General features: G+C 38.5%; 1 protein-coding gene and 1 long non-coding RNA gene across 13 annotated transcripts; one reads left to right on the top strand and one right to left on the bottom strand.

Annotated features, from left to right (window-relative positions):
* The first annotated feature begins 2,244 nt into the window (after positions 1-2,244).
* LOC133713374 (uncharacterized) lies at positions 2,245-8,532 on the top strand. Of its 12 annotated transcripts, none has more exons than XR_009847964.1 (11): positions 2,245-2,827; positions 3,833-3,922; positions 4,695-4,799; positions 4,890-4,982; positions 5,071-5,163; positions 5,321-5,361; positions 5,565-5,702; positions 5,786-5,854; positions 6,006-6,087; positions 6,791-7,056; positions 8,308-8,530. It is a non-coding gene; the product is annotated as an uncharacterized LOC133713374 (long non-coding RNA). The 12 variants fall into 12 exon arrangements; XR_009847970.1 differs by lacking the exon at positions 5,786-5,854 and having other exon boundaries at positions 2,245-2,625; positions 2,728-2,827; positions 8,308-8,529; XR_009847966.1 differs by lacking the exon at positions 5,786-5,854 and having other exon boundaries at positions 5,321-5,473; positions 8,308-8,532.
* A 34-nt stretch (positions 8,533-8,566) lies between these two features.
* On the bottom strand, positions 8,567-12,560 carry LOC133713373 (cytochrome P450 CYP736A12-like). Its single transcript, XM_062139378.1, has 2 exons — positions 11,794-12,560; positions 8,567-9,505 (listed from the first exon to the last, which is right to left on the bottom strand). Exons 1-2 carry the CDS (start codon positions 12,538-12,540, stop codon positions 8,672-8,674), a joined length of 1,581 nt encoding a protein of 526 aa, XP_061995362.1. The 5' UTR covers positions 12,541-12,560; the 3' UTR covers positions 8,567-8,671.
* Positions 12,561-16,731: the final 4,171 nt, after the last annotated feature.

Genomic DNA, 16,731 nt, shown 5'->3' with positions numbered 1-16,731 from the left:
GAATAATATACAGCATTGTGAACTTGGAACTTAATTAAAGCATGTTGGATATGTTTGAGCGAGTTAGGTTGTGTTCGAGCAAGTTGGGTATAGTTGAGCGGATAGGCGCTGTGCGAGCATGCGGGGTATGGCCCAAGCAAGTCGTGGCCATGCTCGATACCCAAGCTAGTCGTAACCGTTGCAAGTGTTTATCCGAGCATGTTTAACCAAGACATAAGTGTCACAAGCTTGTAGATGTGGCATAGTTTGTTTGAGTGTCACATGTTTATTTAATTTTGCAATTAAATAGAACCATGGCATGTGTAGCATGTACTTGTAGCGAAGTTGCTAATAACATTTTTGTATGTTGTAAACATGCCTAAGGATCATGAAGACATGTAAATGCATATCAAGTGTGATATATTGTAGGCATGCTTAGAAGTAGTAAAAGCATGGCATTGGCGTGGCACTAGCTCAAATTGAAAGAGCGTAAAGGAAGATATAGTTACTTATCTTATGCCGATTTGGAGCGAGTTGGAGTTGGAATTGATGTAAGTACCCAAATCATGTTGGAGTTGTCCAAGCATGACGCTCCATTGCTTTGGTGGATAAAGTGCTCCGATAATGTACATCAACCGGTAGTTGAGGTATTGAATGCTCGATAGAAATAATTGAATTTCCTTGAAACAAAATAGGTGATTAATATGTGGATTTGTAAAATCGACACTAATAGCTTATGTATGTACTTTGATAAAATTTTAAGCAAGGTGTATAAGCAATGTAGTAGTTGACGACACATGACATGTTGCATTTGTGTGCTTCTAATGTGATATTCAAATTGACAATGAAATTTACAGATTTATTTTTAGATGAGATAGCATGTTGTCGAGTGACAAAGCTTTGTTTAATAGTCATGTGGTTGCGTGCGTAGCACATGTCTGACATAGTGGCTATGTTCAATAATCATGCTTTTAACGATTGTCATATGCATGCATGTTTGTAGATTTAGGTATGTCTGATATGTGCTTAACAGGATAGCCATGTACCAATGCATGTTGCGGTTGGGCCCCACCATGGCTTGTGGGCCCCACTAAGAGGGAGTTACTTATGCTTGTTGATGTAGCAAATCCTCCATATTAGTGGAGGTATGTACACGGTGAAATTATAGTACACATATATCTATATCACTATATGTATATATGAGTATCCATTCATATACAAAAAGTACAGTACACATGAAGGGATGGGAATTATAGGCAACCAACCTAAGAAATATGATTGGAATGTCAGCAGCAGCGGCTTCACAATTGACAACACCTCAAATGCGACCTAATCTGCATACAAAAAATCCAATTGATAAAATGAAAACAGAACGCTAAATGACTATATATTATTAATATTACAAAGCCCGCAAGTAAAGTTTGTCTAATTCTATTAGATTACAATTAAACACAATATTTTCTTTTGACCTCATTAGATAATAGTAATTAGAGCCAACCCTCCTCTCACCTATCAATTGTAGTTAAGTTCAAAGGGTTAAGCAAATTGCACTCCAATGAAATAGAAGAACACCATAAACTAACCACTCCCAGATACAAACAAAAACCGAATACAGTTTACCACCAATCACTTGCCTCAATCTCGGAAAAAAGAAACCTTATCAAAAAATTTCTAAAAATTTAAAGTTGAGCATGATAAGAAAATTCTCTTCCATTTACCTTGATTTACAGATTCAACCTTCTCCTTCTCTTCAGACCTTGCAGACCAATTTTCTTACAACAATAGCATGTGAAACCTGCATACAAAACTAATCACAGTTTAACATTAAATAGGAACAATTTACAATTATAATAAACAAAATTGAGACAGGAGAATTAAGAAACCTTGAACGTAAAAGCAATCTATGTCCACAAGCATGAACAATAACTGTGGAATTGGATGTGTTGGTATGCACATACCTACTAGGCACAAGTATCGGAAGCACAAGACTCGTATCGCCAATACACAAGTGAGGTAAGCTCCCAGCCGAGGGTCCCGATACCCCTCGTGGCGATATCGGGAACCCCGAGCTTCCCACACCGAAAGAAACGAAACCAAGCTCCCACAAATCTGCTACATTAAGGACATCTCCAACAACCCAAAGAGGTAACTGTTTGACTATCACTTTCCATTATCATTATCTTATACGATACTGACTTAGGCATCGGAGCGTTGAAGGCCGGCACACTCACTACTACAGAAAACTAGATTGGGGACACACGGGTTTTGGATACAATGACATCATTTTAAAAATGCGTCCTTGTATTATACTTAGGACGTTTGCAGTTTTTATCAAAACACGGAGAGAAAGCATGGACGCCCATCCAGTAAAACAAGGACGTAATTAAGACAAAGGCGCCTCCAAGTTTGGTATAACATCACAGGTTCGATTCGCTATACCCAAACATAGAGAACAATAATATGATCGAGGTATAAATATAAGTCGACTCCCAAATCACAGCACTCTGCACCAAAATTGAAAAAGGAAACCCTAAATTTTCACTTGCCCGGGTTCTTCAAATTTTCCCTCTTCAAGTTTCAGCTTCCCACCATGGAATCTCACCATATTCACTTTAGAATTCACCCCGTTCATTTACTCAAACCCAGGTATCTTCTCTTTGAGCAGAAAAAAGAAGAAAAGAAACCGAGTTTTATCGATGTGCTCTGCTGCTCAATCACCCATCGCGCATCACTGACTTCGATCTATAGCTTTTCTTCCTTGCATGGTTTTCTTCTGCTGTTCTCAAGTGCTTATGGAAGATAGGCTGTCTCTGATTCGAGTATGCTCATATAGTTCTCTACTCTAAAGGTACCAACTTCTCTCTCCATTTTTTTCCCTCAAATAATTTCTTCGAGTGAGTTTGTAGGATGTTTATTTTTGGGATTGATATTGATGACTCTGAAGTGGGTATTTTAAATTCATAGTTTATTGCATATTGCTTGAGCTCAATTTTGAACTGGGTGTCTGTGCTTCACTTCTGAATCAGAGTAATCATGTCAAAGATTAGGTTTTGTTAAAGTTGGTTTGTCTTCTCCGTTCTTCCCAACAAGTCTTAGACTTTAATTTATTTAATTGTTTATGTCTGCCATGTATACCTGGAAGCAACTAGAATAAGGTGTGTTTACTTGATTTCCCTTATTGCATAACCTTACTAATATGAAGTCATAAGGTTGGTCAGTTGATTTACACACAAATAAGAGGGTATGACTTGTTATTAATTTATTTTGAATATACCTTCTGTGCAATCTGTATGAAAGTAGTAATCTGGAAGTGGTTTGAACCGGCATGGAAATCTTTAAGAGAAACTATTCTGGAAACCAACCAAATCTGAGAGCTTTGATGCTTCAAAAATATTAGATATTATCTTAGTTGAGTTTGCAGATATTGAATTGGGGATTAAAGTTTTGAGTTGAGAAAAAGTTCATGGCCGGTGATGTGAATTGAGAAACCTATACCTGCTAAGCTGGTTTCTTTTCGGTTCCCTTGCAGATAGTAGGCAAATTAAGAAAATGCCCTTGCTAAGCTGGTTTCTTTTCAGTTCCCAATGCATATTCTAAACTGTAAAGATGGCCCATAGACATATTTTTAATTAGCCATTAAGAAATTAATTAGTCAATGATCCCAGGATGACTTAAATTGGTCGTTGTTTTTTGTAGCATCAGAAGAAACAAAACCACTTCAATACATTAGTTTATTATTAAATCGTTTCTGATATAAACATCTAAAGTAAAACCCAAACTGATGTAGTTAGGATAACCTACTTAATTTGGGATATAGTAACATTTTGATTGTTTAATCAAAGTTCATTTGCAGGCATGATGTTTCTGAGCTGGAGCAAAAGCTTAAGAACAATCAAAGATACTCTCAAGTCTTCAACAAAAGGTTGATGATTTGGCATCAAAGGTTTGTTTCTTTTTCCTTACATATATCTTCTTGCTTTGGACAGTAATCATCCTATGGTTATCCACTATTTGCTACTTTTCAAATCGTAGTGCTGCTGTTTATTAGTGTTATTATGTAATTATTGTGGTAGTTGAGGCTGTTGCTTATTTAGATTGCTGCCCTAAATAGCTTTCCTTAGTTCATTAATCCAGTGGACATCTTGCCCATTGCTCTGTAGTCTGTTCTAGTTTAGTTTCTCCACGAAAATTTTGTTTCCTAACACAAAGAGAGAAGAAAAGAACGTTTGGTTTATTCTCAGTTCTCCTATATGTACTGAATTATACTTTTTAATTGTTATGCAGTTGTGTTACTCCTTTTTGTTTGCATCATACTCACCAGTTCCGGTTCCTTTTTATGTCATGAAAATGGGTGACAAGAATGCTTTGGCTCTTTCTTCTCTCCCAATAGACATGTTGTTCTCATCTCATCAGTTTAAAGTCACTCAATTTCGTTGAATTAAAGCTACAATTAAGCTGCAATTTTAGTTGGAGAAAAAAAAATTCTTTATAGTTTCTCAAGTTATAATTTACAGTAGTCATATTAAGTATAACCACCCAGATGCAAACTAGTCATTATTGCTGAGCAAATCATATAACTCTAGTCAGTCCCTTCTAAAGCCACTTTTTTTTCTTTTCTTCTTTTCTGAAGCATCTCTAAAGAAATTAAAACTTATATATCCTTATTTTTGCATATCCAATATTATCCATCATTGACCAAACTTATTTTTCATTAGTTAACTGAGAGAGGTGGTTACATGGACCATTGAAGCTATGTGACGCACCAGGAATAAGAGGTGCCTACGGGTGTATGTCAATAAGGATATAGGCATTGAAAAAGGGTAAAGCTATGTGACACCTCCCACTCTCTTATATAACAACCTTCTCAGCTCTATCAATCTAATTACTCCCTATATATATTGTATCTGCAGGAACATCTACAATCATTTTGTAAGTGATGCAACTGGAGGAGCAATTGTTATGCAAACAGAGATAGGTACTCCAGCTGATCCCTTCCCAGCAAGGTTTGTTTACTTATTTCTTTTAAAATAATGCACAGATATAAGGTGCAATACTTTTCTCTAATTTAATTCAATACCCTCTTTCTACCAGCATTGCATAATTGGTTCTTAGAGAAAGTGAAAAAGGTTGTTTCGTGCTCTTGTGTTGTTGTTAAAGTGTCACAAGGCATTGTGATTGCTAGAGGTATGAGTTCATTTCTCTTCTTCCTCGTCCGGCTCAACCGGCATAAAAAAAAGATAGAAATTTACAAATGAGACTTTGCTTGGATTAAATTCTAACTTTGAAGTGCTTTGTTGAATTTCATTCTAATATCCTTTTGCCATTTTACTTTCCTCTGCAGGTCCATTTGGAACTGTATACCATGGTCTGTGGGATGGATCAGTATGTTATCTTGTTCTTTCTCTAGTTAACTTCAAATTTAAGTGGATGTGCTATTGTGCTACGACCCTTTTTCCAGTACATGATGTTTTCAATTAGTCAATGAAGACAAAAAGTAGAGTTCAAATTTCAAGTACCCAGAAAAGAATGCTTCTAAACTGTCTCGCTATACATTAATATAGTGTTTTCATGCTATTGTAATGTAGGTACTTCTACGCATCAATTTTAGCTTCATGAGTATTAAAAACTGAAAAGACATGCTAAGCAGCAGCTTGAGTTTCTTCAGGTGTTTCCTCTTTGTCATCAGTCTATTTACATGTTTCTTGCTCATGATGCTCCTCTAGGTAACTACTACTACAATTGTCTTTTTGTTTTGATGATTTGGGTTTTGAATTTGATCTTTTTGGTAACTTTTTCAATTTTATAGATAAACTACATTTAGGTGGTTCCAGACTTCCAGTGTTATAGATAAATTCTTCAGTATTTGATCTCTTTGGTAACTACTCCTATTGTAGGTTCAGGGTTCCCCTGTACATTATTTAATGAATGTTGTGCTATTTGTTTTCTTTAGATAAGGCTCTGTACATTTGTATGTTGTCTTTTTGTTGTAGGTTGTTCAGTGTATTGATGTTTTTTATTTATTGCAGGTCTAGGCATTTGAATTAGTACGTTGCTTCATGTTGTCAATAGATTAGATTACATAAGTTTATAAGGAAGAAAATCTGAAAGGTAATTTAGAGTTTCTTGCTGAATGTATTCACTAAAACTACACACTTAAACTTTGTTAACCACTTGTGTTTTTGTCAATTGTATCAGATGGTGACTGAAGATATATATTGAAGATTAGGTCAAGTATATATGTCTATTGTCATCTAGGATTACATAAGATTAGAACGTATAACTAGGAATTAGTTACTGGAATGTGCTTGTAGTTAAGTATATTGTAACGAGTAATAGATACAATGACATTTGTCTTGAGATTGTAAAGATGATTTGTATGTAAATGTCTTCTTTTTGTTTCAAGGACAATTTTTTTTTGTGTCCTATAATAGATATAAGGACGTTTTTTTAGCGTCCTAATATACATTAGATGACCCTTTTCTTATATTTAAGGACGCTTCAAAAGTGTCCTCATATACATTAGAGGACGCTCTTCTAATGTCCTTAAAGACATTAGAGGACACTTTTCAAGTGTCCTTAAAGACATTAGATGACATTTTTTTTTTAGATTAGAGGACGTTTTTCTAGCGTCCTTATAGATATTAGAGGACGTTTTTCGAACGTCTTCTTAAGTGACTTACAATGACTCCCTGATAGATGACATTTTTTTTGCGTGTCATCTAAAGTTTTTGAAGACGTTTTTCGAATGTCCTTAAATGCTTTTTTTGTAGTAGTGACTCGGTCTTCCCTCTAACCTTTGTCTGTTTTGCAGATAAGCGAGACAGATAGTGATAGTAGCAGACCGATACATCCCGTGTTCAGTTGGATCAGACCCTTTGCGAGACAGCTGAAACAGGATGTTTGAAGCCACACCACAAATAGCAGCTCTCCTGCCTTTCTGAACACACCTCCACCTCAAGGTTAAGCCAACAACCCAGAAACCCCTGCATCACCAAAACCCCATACAGGACTAGGAGGATTCATCCTTTTTGCAGCAGTTGCGGTCGTGTCGATTGATTTATATCTGCCAGTAAATTGGTAAGAAATACTACAGAAGAGTTGACATTCATATGATTTGTTTGCAATTTCTTTCTTTCTTGGTCTTTTCCAATTTCCTTTCTTTGAATGGCCTGTGCCAGTAAGAATGGATTGAACATTCCAAACTCTCGGGGGCTTTTTATTCTCCTGAGCTGTTTTGCAGTTCTCTATATGATTGTGCATTATCCAGTTGAAAAGCCTCATGGATTAGGTTTTTGAATTGATTTAATATTTGTGCATAGGGGTTGTCTAGAGTACTTGGATGTTTATCATACACTCATTTACATCTAATTGAACCAAATTACAATTTAGTTGAACCAAATTTACAACATTAACAACAAAGTTATCACATTTGTTTTACACATTTACATATAATTGAACCAAGTTACTACATTGACAACAATTTGTTCATAAACTTGTAAAAATATCGTAGGTGGAGTAATTACCTGTAATAGAGCTAAAATTATCCAAAAAATAACTCTATTTACCACACTGTCAATGGGTCGTGTCGGGTCAAGGTATTTGTCGTGTCACAAGAGACAAACCCAAACCCAACCCATTTAATAATTGTGTCGAAAATTTAAACCCAAACCCAACCTATTTACTAAACGGGTTACCCGTTTCCAACCTGCTTAATCTATTTAATTAATAGGTCGTGTCATGTTGGATTAAATGACTCATTTAAGGATTAACATTGCGATCCATAAACTAAAAAAAAATGCATAAATTCATTAAATTCACTAAAAAATTCACAAGACGAAGAATATAAATAATTATATATAATTCATAAATAATTAAATCAAATAATGATGAAGTAAAAGATTTCAAATTGTCCAACCATAGGATCAAATACTCCCAACGTCCAAAATTTCAAAAAGAAGTATAGCATAATCGTGTTATATGGGTTCACTTCGTGTTGGCGGGTTGACCCGTGGCCAACCCGTTTATTAAATGGGTCATGGCGGGTTGACCCGCGGTTGACTCGCGGCCGACCCGCTTTTTAATCATGCGGGTTTAACCCGCTTTATTTCGTGCGGGTTTCAAGTCGTGTTATTAGGTCGTGTTGGAATTGACAGCCCTAACCACAATGACAACAAAATTGTTGTCAGATCTGTAAATGAGTGTATCACATACATACAGGTACCATAGAATTTCCCTTTGTGCATGTCTTGTCCACTGATTATCAATAGTTAGACAGCATACTTGATTGCCATAAATGTTGTCTTAAATGCGTGTTTTTCTGTTTTGTAGACAATCCATGAGCTAGACAAGCGGGTGGAATGATGCTCTGTTTTCGGAAAGTAGGTGATATTTTTTCTTGACCGGTGGGTGGTGTATTACTCAATAGTGAACATTTGAGTCTAGTTTGAGCAAATTTTTTTTGTTGAGATGGTTATGTAATATTAAGCAGAGTATGCTCACAAATATTAATGGTATAGTTACTTTTAAATGGTCATGGTTATAGTTTGTGATTTTCATGATAATGCAATCATATTTGAGAAATCGTGAATTGTGCTGCTTTCAATAGTACTGATGAAACCATTTTATTAATTTTCACTCATGCTTGCATTGCACTCATTTCATTATGCTACAAAATAGTGGATGGATGAACAAGCTACTGAAGACGGTAGGTCGGCTTGGCAAGCAAGTGTTTGGCCTTTGACATTGATAAACCGAATTTCTCATACATGTCCAAGTCTTGAGGTAGCATGCCGGTTGGGAGCTCCCAGTTAAAGCAGTGCACCAGTTGTGCCAGAACTAGCCGAACTGTGGTTAGCCCTAATTGCAGACCTGGACAACCTCTTCGGCCAGACCCAAATGGGATTAGTTGAAAGTCATGTCCTCGGAGGTTTATATTGTTGTTCATGAACCTTTCAGAATAAAATTCCTCAACATTTTCCGACCATACACTAGGATCTCTTCCAATGCTCCAGATGTTTACAATGATCCGCGACTTCTTAGGTATGTCATATCCATGTATTGCAATGTCCTCGATAGATTCATGTGGGATTAGTAATGGTCCAACTGGGTGTAGTCTGAAGCTCTCCTTGACCACCATACTCAAGTAATCCAGCTTTGGCAAATCAGTCTCTTCCACCATTCGGTCCATGCCAACCACAATTTGGATCTCTTCTTGGAGATTCTTCATGATCCTTGGATGCCTCAAGAGCTCGGCAAGGCTCCAAACAATCGATGTAGCCGAAGTATCAAAAGCCGCCGTTATCATGTCTAGTAAGATGGCTTTCACATTTGTTCCATCAAGGAAGTGTACTTGCTCATCATTCGGGTTCAACGGTTGGTTCATTAATGAAACCAAGATGTCTACAAAGTCCTTATGCTTCCCTTGTTTCCCACTCGTAGTTTTAGCAACTTGTTCATGGTCGTCAATTATCTTCTCCAAGAGCTGATCGATTGTCTTGCTAACTTTCTTCATTCGCTTAGTCAACCCCTGATATACATAGAAAAATATAATAAACCACATCTAATACATTAACATACAGTAAAAAATATACACCTAGGCAATCTAGACTAAAGTCTGAATATTATGTATCATAGTCCAATCTTGGAGTCACCATGGAAAAGGCTGCCTTGCTAAACTTTAGCAGGAAGGCAACAAATGCTTCACTGTGAACAGGAGACGGCTTAACAAAATACATTATTTTCTCAAGAGAAAATTTCAGCCCACGTCCCCAAACTATGCTGCCAAGGCCAATTTGATACCCGAACTCTCAAAAGTATCAATGTGATACCCAAAGACCTATATTGACATCAACGTGATACTTCCGTCAAATTTTTTTAACGGCGCCATCTGTTTGCTAACGTGGCAAACATGTGGGCCCAAAAAAAAAGTGAAATGACCAATTTACCCTTTTTTTTTTGTTAATTCGTTTTTTCTTTTCATTTCTTTTTCTTCTTGTTCTTCTGGGATTTTGTTCTAGCCAAACCGCCGCCAACTCCGCTCCTTCTCCTCCGCCCAAGAAATCAAAGAAAAATGGCTTCTGCTTCTTCTTCTTCTTCTCTCTCTCCTCTCTTTCTCCTCCGCCCAAACCATCACCAATGTTGCCATCATCCTCTACAATTCGGCATCATCCTTTCACCAACTCCGACCGATATTGCTCAGCTAAATCAAAATCTAAAACACACACACACACATTCACATTCTCATTTCTTTAACAATCAAAGCTTAAACACCAAATACCAAATAGTTTCCTAGACGTATACCTTACAACTTAGAGAGGTCTGGGTCTTCTGCCGCAAAGCCCACGAACAAGGGAACGTACGCAATCTAGTCTGGCATCGTCGTCACCAGCAATGAAATTATTAACAACAATCAGAACCCAATTTCTCTTAAAACCAAAATCCAAAATAGATGGGTTCTTGGGTTTTCACCTCACAATGACAAGAGAAGGAGGGCGACAGCTTTGCATGTCGATTTCTAAGACTCAACTTGATGTCGACGGTGGGTGTGACACATTCGCTCCGAGCTCCGTCACTGTTGCAACCTCGAGTTGAAGGTTAGCATCGAAGTTATCCTCCCTCTCCTCCGCCCAAACCATCACCAACGCTCCTGCCATCATCCTCTCCAATTCCTGCTACAAATCCATGTTCCTCGCACTCAATTCCCGGCGGACGGAGATTCTGGAGTGATTTGAGGTTCCCGGGTTCGAGCAAGTAGCGCTTTGAGGTTGTCGGGTTTGAGGTGGCGGTCGACGGCGTCGTTTCGGGGAGCGAAGATGGTGATGTTGTGGCGGCCGACGGCCTTCTCGATGAGTTCAGCCAGATCGGAGTAATGCGAGTCGAGAAGAGCCACCAGCACGGAGTTTGAGTTGATCTAAGCGGTGGACGCCGAGGAGGATGAGGAGGAGGGCTTCTGAGGATATTCCGGCAATGCGAAGCAGGTTCCGGCGAAGAAGAAGAGGAGGTGGAGAGAGGCGAGAGCCAATACGCCACAGATGCGTAAACCCATGGCGGTTGTACAATGCGGTGGATTCAGAGAGAAAAGGGGAAGAAGAAGGAGAAGGAGGAGGAAGAGAGAGAGAGAGAGATCTGATCGATCGATCTGTTTTTATTTTTATTTTTTATTTTTTTTTTAAATTATTTAGTAGAGAAAGACAATTTTACCCTTGATAAAAATATCACATGGGACCCACGTGCTTGCCACGTCACCAAACAGACGACGCCGTCAGAGATTTTTGACGGAAGTATCACGTTGATGTCAAAATACGTCTTTGGGTATCACATTGATACGTTTGAGAGTTCGGGTATCAAATTGGTCTTGGCAGCATAGTTTAGGGACGGTAGCTGAATTTTTCTCTTTTCTCAATTATCTTAAATATAAAATAACAACGAATCAGAAGTGCCTAGCAGCCTAGAGGAAAAGGAAAGATAATATATGATTTTCTACCTGGCGGCCAACAAAGACGACTTTGAAACAGGTTACTACTGGAATTTCACAAAACTTGGTTTCCTATGTTTGACTTCAAGTTTGTTGATCCTAATGTAGTTCATATAGAGACAAAGAAGTGCAGCTGGGTTCCCATGAAGTTCTAGTGTGGTTGGTTCGAAATTTTGAATAGTTCAGTGTCCGATACATGTAATGGTAGACTAACTCCATATATAAATGCAATAATATAGAATTAAATAACTTATGGCCGGAACTAGTCCCGATGCAATTGGTTCATAAATGAATGATCGAAGAGAAATGCCTATGGTAAAGAGTTGGATTAATTAGCATACCTGAATATCAAGTGCAGCAAGGGAAGGAACAAAATCAGATATATTGAAAGCCCCAACCAAGAAGAACGTTTCCTCAACAATGGCTTTCAAATCAAATTGATCATCCCTTTTACAACCCAACACCATCCTGTACGTAATGTCCTCATTCATCACACCAATATCCTCACTAACATCCACAACATCACCTTCCTCTGCAGCTTTCTTGAGCTTTCTCAGCAGCACTCCCAACTCATCCTTTCTCAGCAGCGCGAAAGCCTCTATTTTTGTTGGACAGAAAAGCTGAAGCGTACAGAGCTTCCTTACATGGCGCCAATAGGGACCATATTCGGAAAAGGCCATGCCCTTTGTGCCGTAGGATATGTACTCAGAGGCTAGGATTTTGGGCCGGCTGGCGAAATTAGTGTCATGAGTTTTGAGGAATAGCTCTGCGGCTTTTGGGGAGGAGACTACTATGGTCGGAACACTGCCTAGACGGATGGACATGATGTGTCCATATTTTTTGGCCAGGTGTTGGAGGCTTCGATGGGGGAGGTTGCCTAGCATGTGGAGATTTCCGATTATTGGCAGTGACCGAGGGCCGGGTGGTAGTTTTTTGTGTTTTGATTTGGAGGAAGCAGAGATGAGTGACCAAAGGCATGTGAGGAGAACCAGGAGGATGGCTATTATTGTTGAAGGACTCATCTTTTCTGGCTTGGCTTTCTGTTTTGTGTGGAGTTGCTGAGAGGGATAATGAGAAATATGGGTCATGCAAGCTTAGGGACTCGTTTATATTAACGGACCAAACCTCTGCTCCAAACAAATTGACCGACCCTCTGTAACTATTCAGTTGATCAAGCAAGTTCTGTAGATTTTGACTTGAGCAAAATTCTTCAGAAACATCATAACATAATTTTTTTTTTGATCAAGAAGAACTTCATTAATAGACGAATATTACAATGAGAATGGTTACAGAAGTTTTCAACAACCCCAACAAAGTCAGGAAGAAAACTCTGCCCACTTAGACTTCACATTCAAAGTCTATACTGACACACTGATGGAGCCAACTCGGCCCCGACTCCAAGCAAAGAAAAGGTTGACTCAACTTTAAGGCTTCCTTTGCTAAGCGGTGTGCAACCGCGTTGCAGTCCCGCTTCACAAAACGCCAACTACAAACTGAAAAAAACTGAACTAGAAATTTAACTTCATCTAACAAGTGACCCTCCCAACTAAGATCCTCACCATCGTCATGCAGGGTATTGATGACTGTTAAAGCATCACCTTCTACCTCCAACTTGGTAAACCCAACATGGAGTGCGAACCTGATACTATGCAATAAGGCCAAAGCTTCCACTGCCCTTGGAGACAAGTTTCCCACTTGAGGAACTGCGATCGCACCTTTTAAGTTGCCATGATGATCTCTGAAAACCGCCCCCAACCCACTAACACCATTCTTCAAGTCAGTAGCTCCATCAAAATTCAGCTTTATGCAATCCAAAGCAGGTGGCTGCCAAGTAGCCCGTACTTCAGGATTGGCCTCATTAGGTAGGGTGGAGACTCTGTTAACCGTGCAATAATTGGAATATTGATGCTGCCAGTCTCCAACTGCATGTATAATCTCTTCGGGCCCCAGGTATCTCTCCCCATGCCTATGTAGATTGCGATTCCTCCACAGCCACCACACTAAGAAACCAAACGTTTCTAGCTCACTTCCAATAGCAATGCTACAGACATGGTCGAACAAATCAAGGAATGAAGGTTCTTTCCAAGTTCTACAAACATCACTCAAGAAGGAAAGCTTCCAAACACTTTTCACTTTAGGGCAGTCCCAAAACACATGAATAACAGACTCCATAGAAGCACCACAAAGCAAACAAGAGGCATCAGAGACGATCTTCCTCTTGACTAAGTTTTGCGCACATGGGAGGAAGTTGTGGGCAGTCCTCCAACACAGCAGTTTAATCTTTTGGGGTACATTCAAATTCCACATCTTCCTCCAAACGTCCGATCCTCTAGAGGAACTGGTACTCGCCACAGAGCCGCACTTCTTTGCTTGCAAATCCCGAGCTACCCAATAACCAGTCTTGACTGTAAATATTCCACTTCTAGTAAGGTGCCATACTAGCTTGTCAGGAGTCGTTCTCAACCCCATTGGCATACTGAGGATCATCTCCGCTTCGTGGGAAAGAAATAAGGACCTAACCAAAGGAACGTTCCAAGCACCCGAGTCGGTGAATAACTTCTCAACCTTCCAATCCAGAGGAACATTTAGCGGAGAAATAATTTTGAAACTTGTTGGGCAAGGCATCCATCTATCACCCTTGATACTCACCCGTTTCCCATTGCCAATTCGCCACCTAGTACCTCCATCTAGAACCTGCTTCCCCCATATGAACCCTCTCCAAATCGCTGAAGGAGTAGTCCCCAAAGTAGCATTAAGAAAACAAGAATTTGGAAAGTACTTAGCTTGCAGTAGCTCACTCACTAACGAGGGTCCTCCCCAAAAAGATTCTCCAAACCGTCTTCGCCAGCATTGATTGATTAAATGCTCTGAGGTCTCGAAGCCCCAATCCTCCGTCCTCCTTCTTCCCACACAACCTCTCCCAATTACACCAATGAATACCTCTAGCACCACCTCCCTTTCCCCACCAAAATTGGCTAACTTTCGACTGGAATTTTTTACAAACCCCGATTGGCAACTGGAACACACTCATGGAATAAGTGGGAATAGCTTGCGCAACTGCCTTAATTAAGACAAGCTTACCCGCTTTTGAGAGGAACTTCCCTTGCCAACCTTGAAGATGGACATCCAATTTTTCATTCATCTTTCGATAAACATCTTTCTTATTTCGACCAATTGTAGTGGGAAGGCCCAAATATTTTTCATGAAACTCCACTATAGGCACTCCTAGCAGCTCTTTAATTTCCTCCTTCTGCTGATCAGGAACATTAGGGTCGAATGACAAAGCTGATTTCTGGAAGTTAATACGTTGACCCGCCGCGCACTCATATAATAACAGACACTGTTTCAGGGAAATGCAATTGTGTAACGTGGCATTAACAAAGAGCAAACTATCGTCAGCAAATAAGAGATGGGAAATAGACGGTGCAGATGGTGCTACCCGTACTCCCTGAATCAATCCCAATCATAACATAATTGATCTTAACATTTTAGGTGTGAAAATTTACGTATTAAAAATACACATAATAAGGCCCACATCTGGACGCTCCTGATCCCCTGGTCAGCAACTGACCATGGATCATTTGGTCAGTCACCGTTCGATTGAAATCGGACGGCTGACAGATAAGTGATGAAATCTGAGTTGAGTTCTGTCAGCCGTCCGATTTCAATCGAACGGTGACTGACCAAATGATCCCTGGTCAGCAACTGACCAGGGGAACGGGACTCCACATCTGGATTATCTATATTTAGACTTGTAAAAAAAAAAAAGAACAAAATAAATGAGAAAAATCAATAGAACTGCTACTAGCATGTTTACACCTCTTTAGTTTGAGTCAATAACTATAGTGTACTTTAGTGTCAGTCAATAAAATTACCATCCAAATGTTGTTGACCCCAGATGATCTTTTTAAATCAACTTTAGCAACGTAGGTAGATTTTTGGTAATTTCTCGTCTATGAAAAAGATCCAAAAAAAAAAAAAAAAAAAAAAAACAAATGAAGACATGTACACCAGTAGACTGGTATCACTGTATTAGGAAAAGGGAGTTGGTACCTGAAAATCAAATAGACTGAGGAATGAGACAAAATCAGCTCTGTTGAATGTTCCAGCCAACGACGTAGCAACCTTAGTTGTCCTTTCGTGATTTGTGACCAAACCTTATCATTATCCTCAGGGGCGGATTCAAGGGGGGTCGAGTCTAGGCAGCTGCCTAACCTCGAAACTTAAGATAAGTTATAGAAGTCTCTTTGGTCTTAGGGTTCTGCAGAATTCTTTTATGAAGAAGAGGGCAAGAGGGTTGGAGACGATACCCTGCACGTCCTTTCTGTTTCTTCTCTCCAATAAAGACGTCACTTGGTAGTTTGAAATCTTTAATTAGGGATAAGAGTCATAATTAGATTTAAATATAATTAAATATAAATAACACTAGAAAATGTTCACACCCTATGGGTGTGGAGAAGTGGGTGGTCACTCGTCTAGAAGTGGGTACTTATTTTATGAAAATAATAAATTTTATTATTAATTATTTATTTAAGTTTTGATATTTTTATCCTAACAATTAGAAAGATATATAGAGTTATTTACTATTTAGAGATATAAAAGTAAAAAAGTTTAGTTATGGTGAATAAGTCCTCTCTTCTTAAATATAGTATAGATAATGCTTGTCAAAGATATTACATAGGACAGGTGGCATCAGCATCACTATTCTACACTTCTTGTGTATTTCTTTAAATATTTTTTGTTTAAACTTTTTTCTTTTTAAGATAACATAATATTTATACTTTTATAAACTACAAACTGTACTTCTGTCTTCGCCCCTTGATAATTTTTTTTTTGTTTTTCATAATTTTGATTTAGTAAGTGATATCTATTTATGCTCCAATTTTCATGTATGTAATCACTACATATTTAAGAGTTTATAACTCCAATTAAAATATAACAAATTTTTCTTTGAAAACCAATTGAAAAGAAGTCTATTAATAATCTTGCTATACCTAAGAAAAATTTCTGGATCCGCCACTGATTATCCTTTGTGCAACCTGGTACCTGGGGAGGTGAAAATATTTTCACAAACAGTTTTAGTCACTATATGAACTGATTGAGAGGCAGCTTAATTTGTTTGAGAAAAACTCCTCAAGATGAAATCTCCTTGAGCTAAATCTGAATGAGGAGAAATTTCTTTGAGCTAAATTCAAATGAGGAGAAATCTCTTTGAGGAAGATCCAAGTTAGGTAAAATTTCCTCAAGACGGATCTAGGTGAGGTAAAATCCCCTTAAGT

Source organism: Rosa rugosa, chromosome 6, assembly GCF_958449725.1.
Source record: "Rosa rugosa chromosome 6, drRosRugo1.1, whole genome shotgun sequence".
NCBI classification, from domain to species: domain Eukaryota; kingdom Viridiplantae; phylum Streptophyta; class Magnoliopsida; order Rosales; family Rosaceae; genus Rosa; species Rosa rugosa.
This window is presented reverse-complemented; position numbering and strand designations above follow the sequence as displayed.

Coding starts and splice junctions, on each gene's coding strand:
- LOC133713373 (XM_062139378.1), bottom strand. CDS start 12,540: ATGACCCATATTTCTCATTATCCCTCTCAGCAACTCCACACAAAACAG. Junction 9,506..11,793: donor TTGCTGCACTTGATATTCAG/GTATGCTAATTA, acceptor TATGTATATCAG/GGGTTGACTAAGCGAATGAA.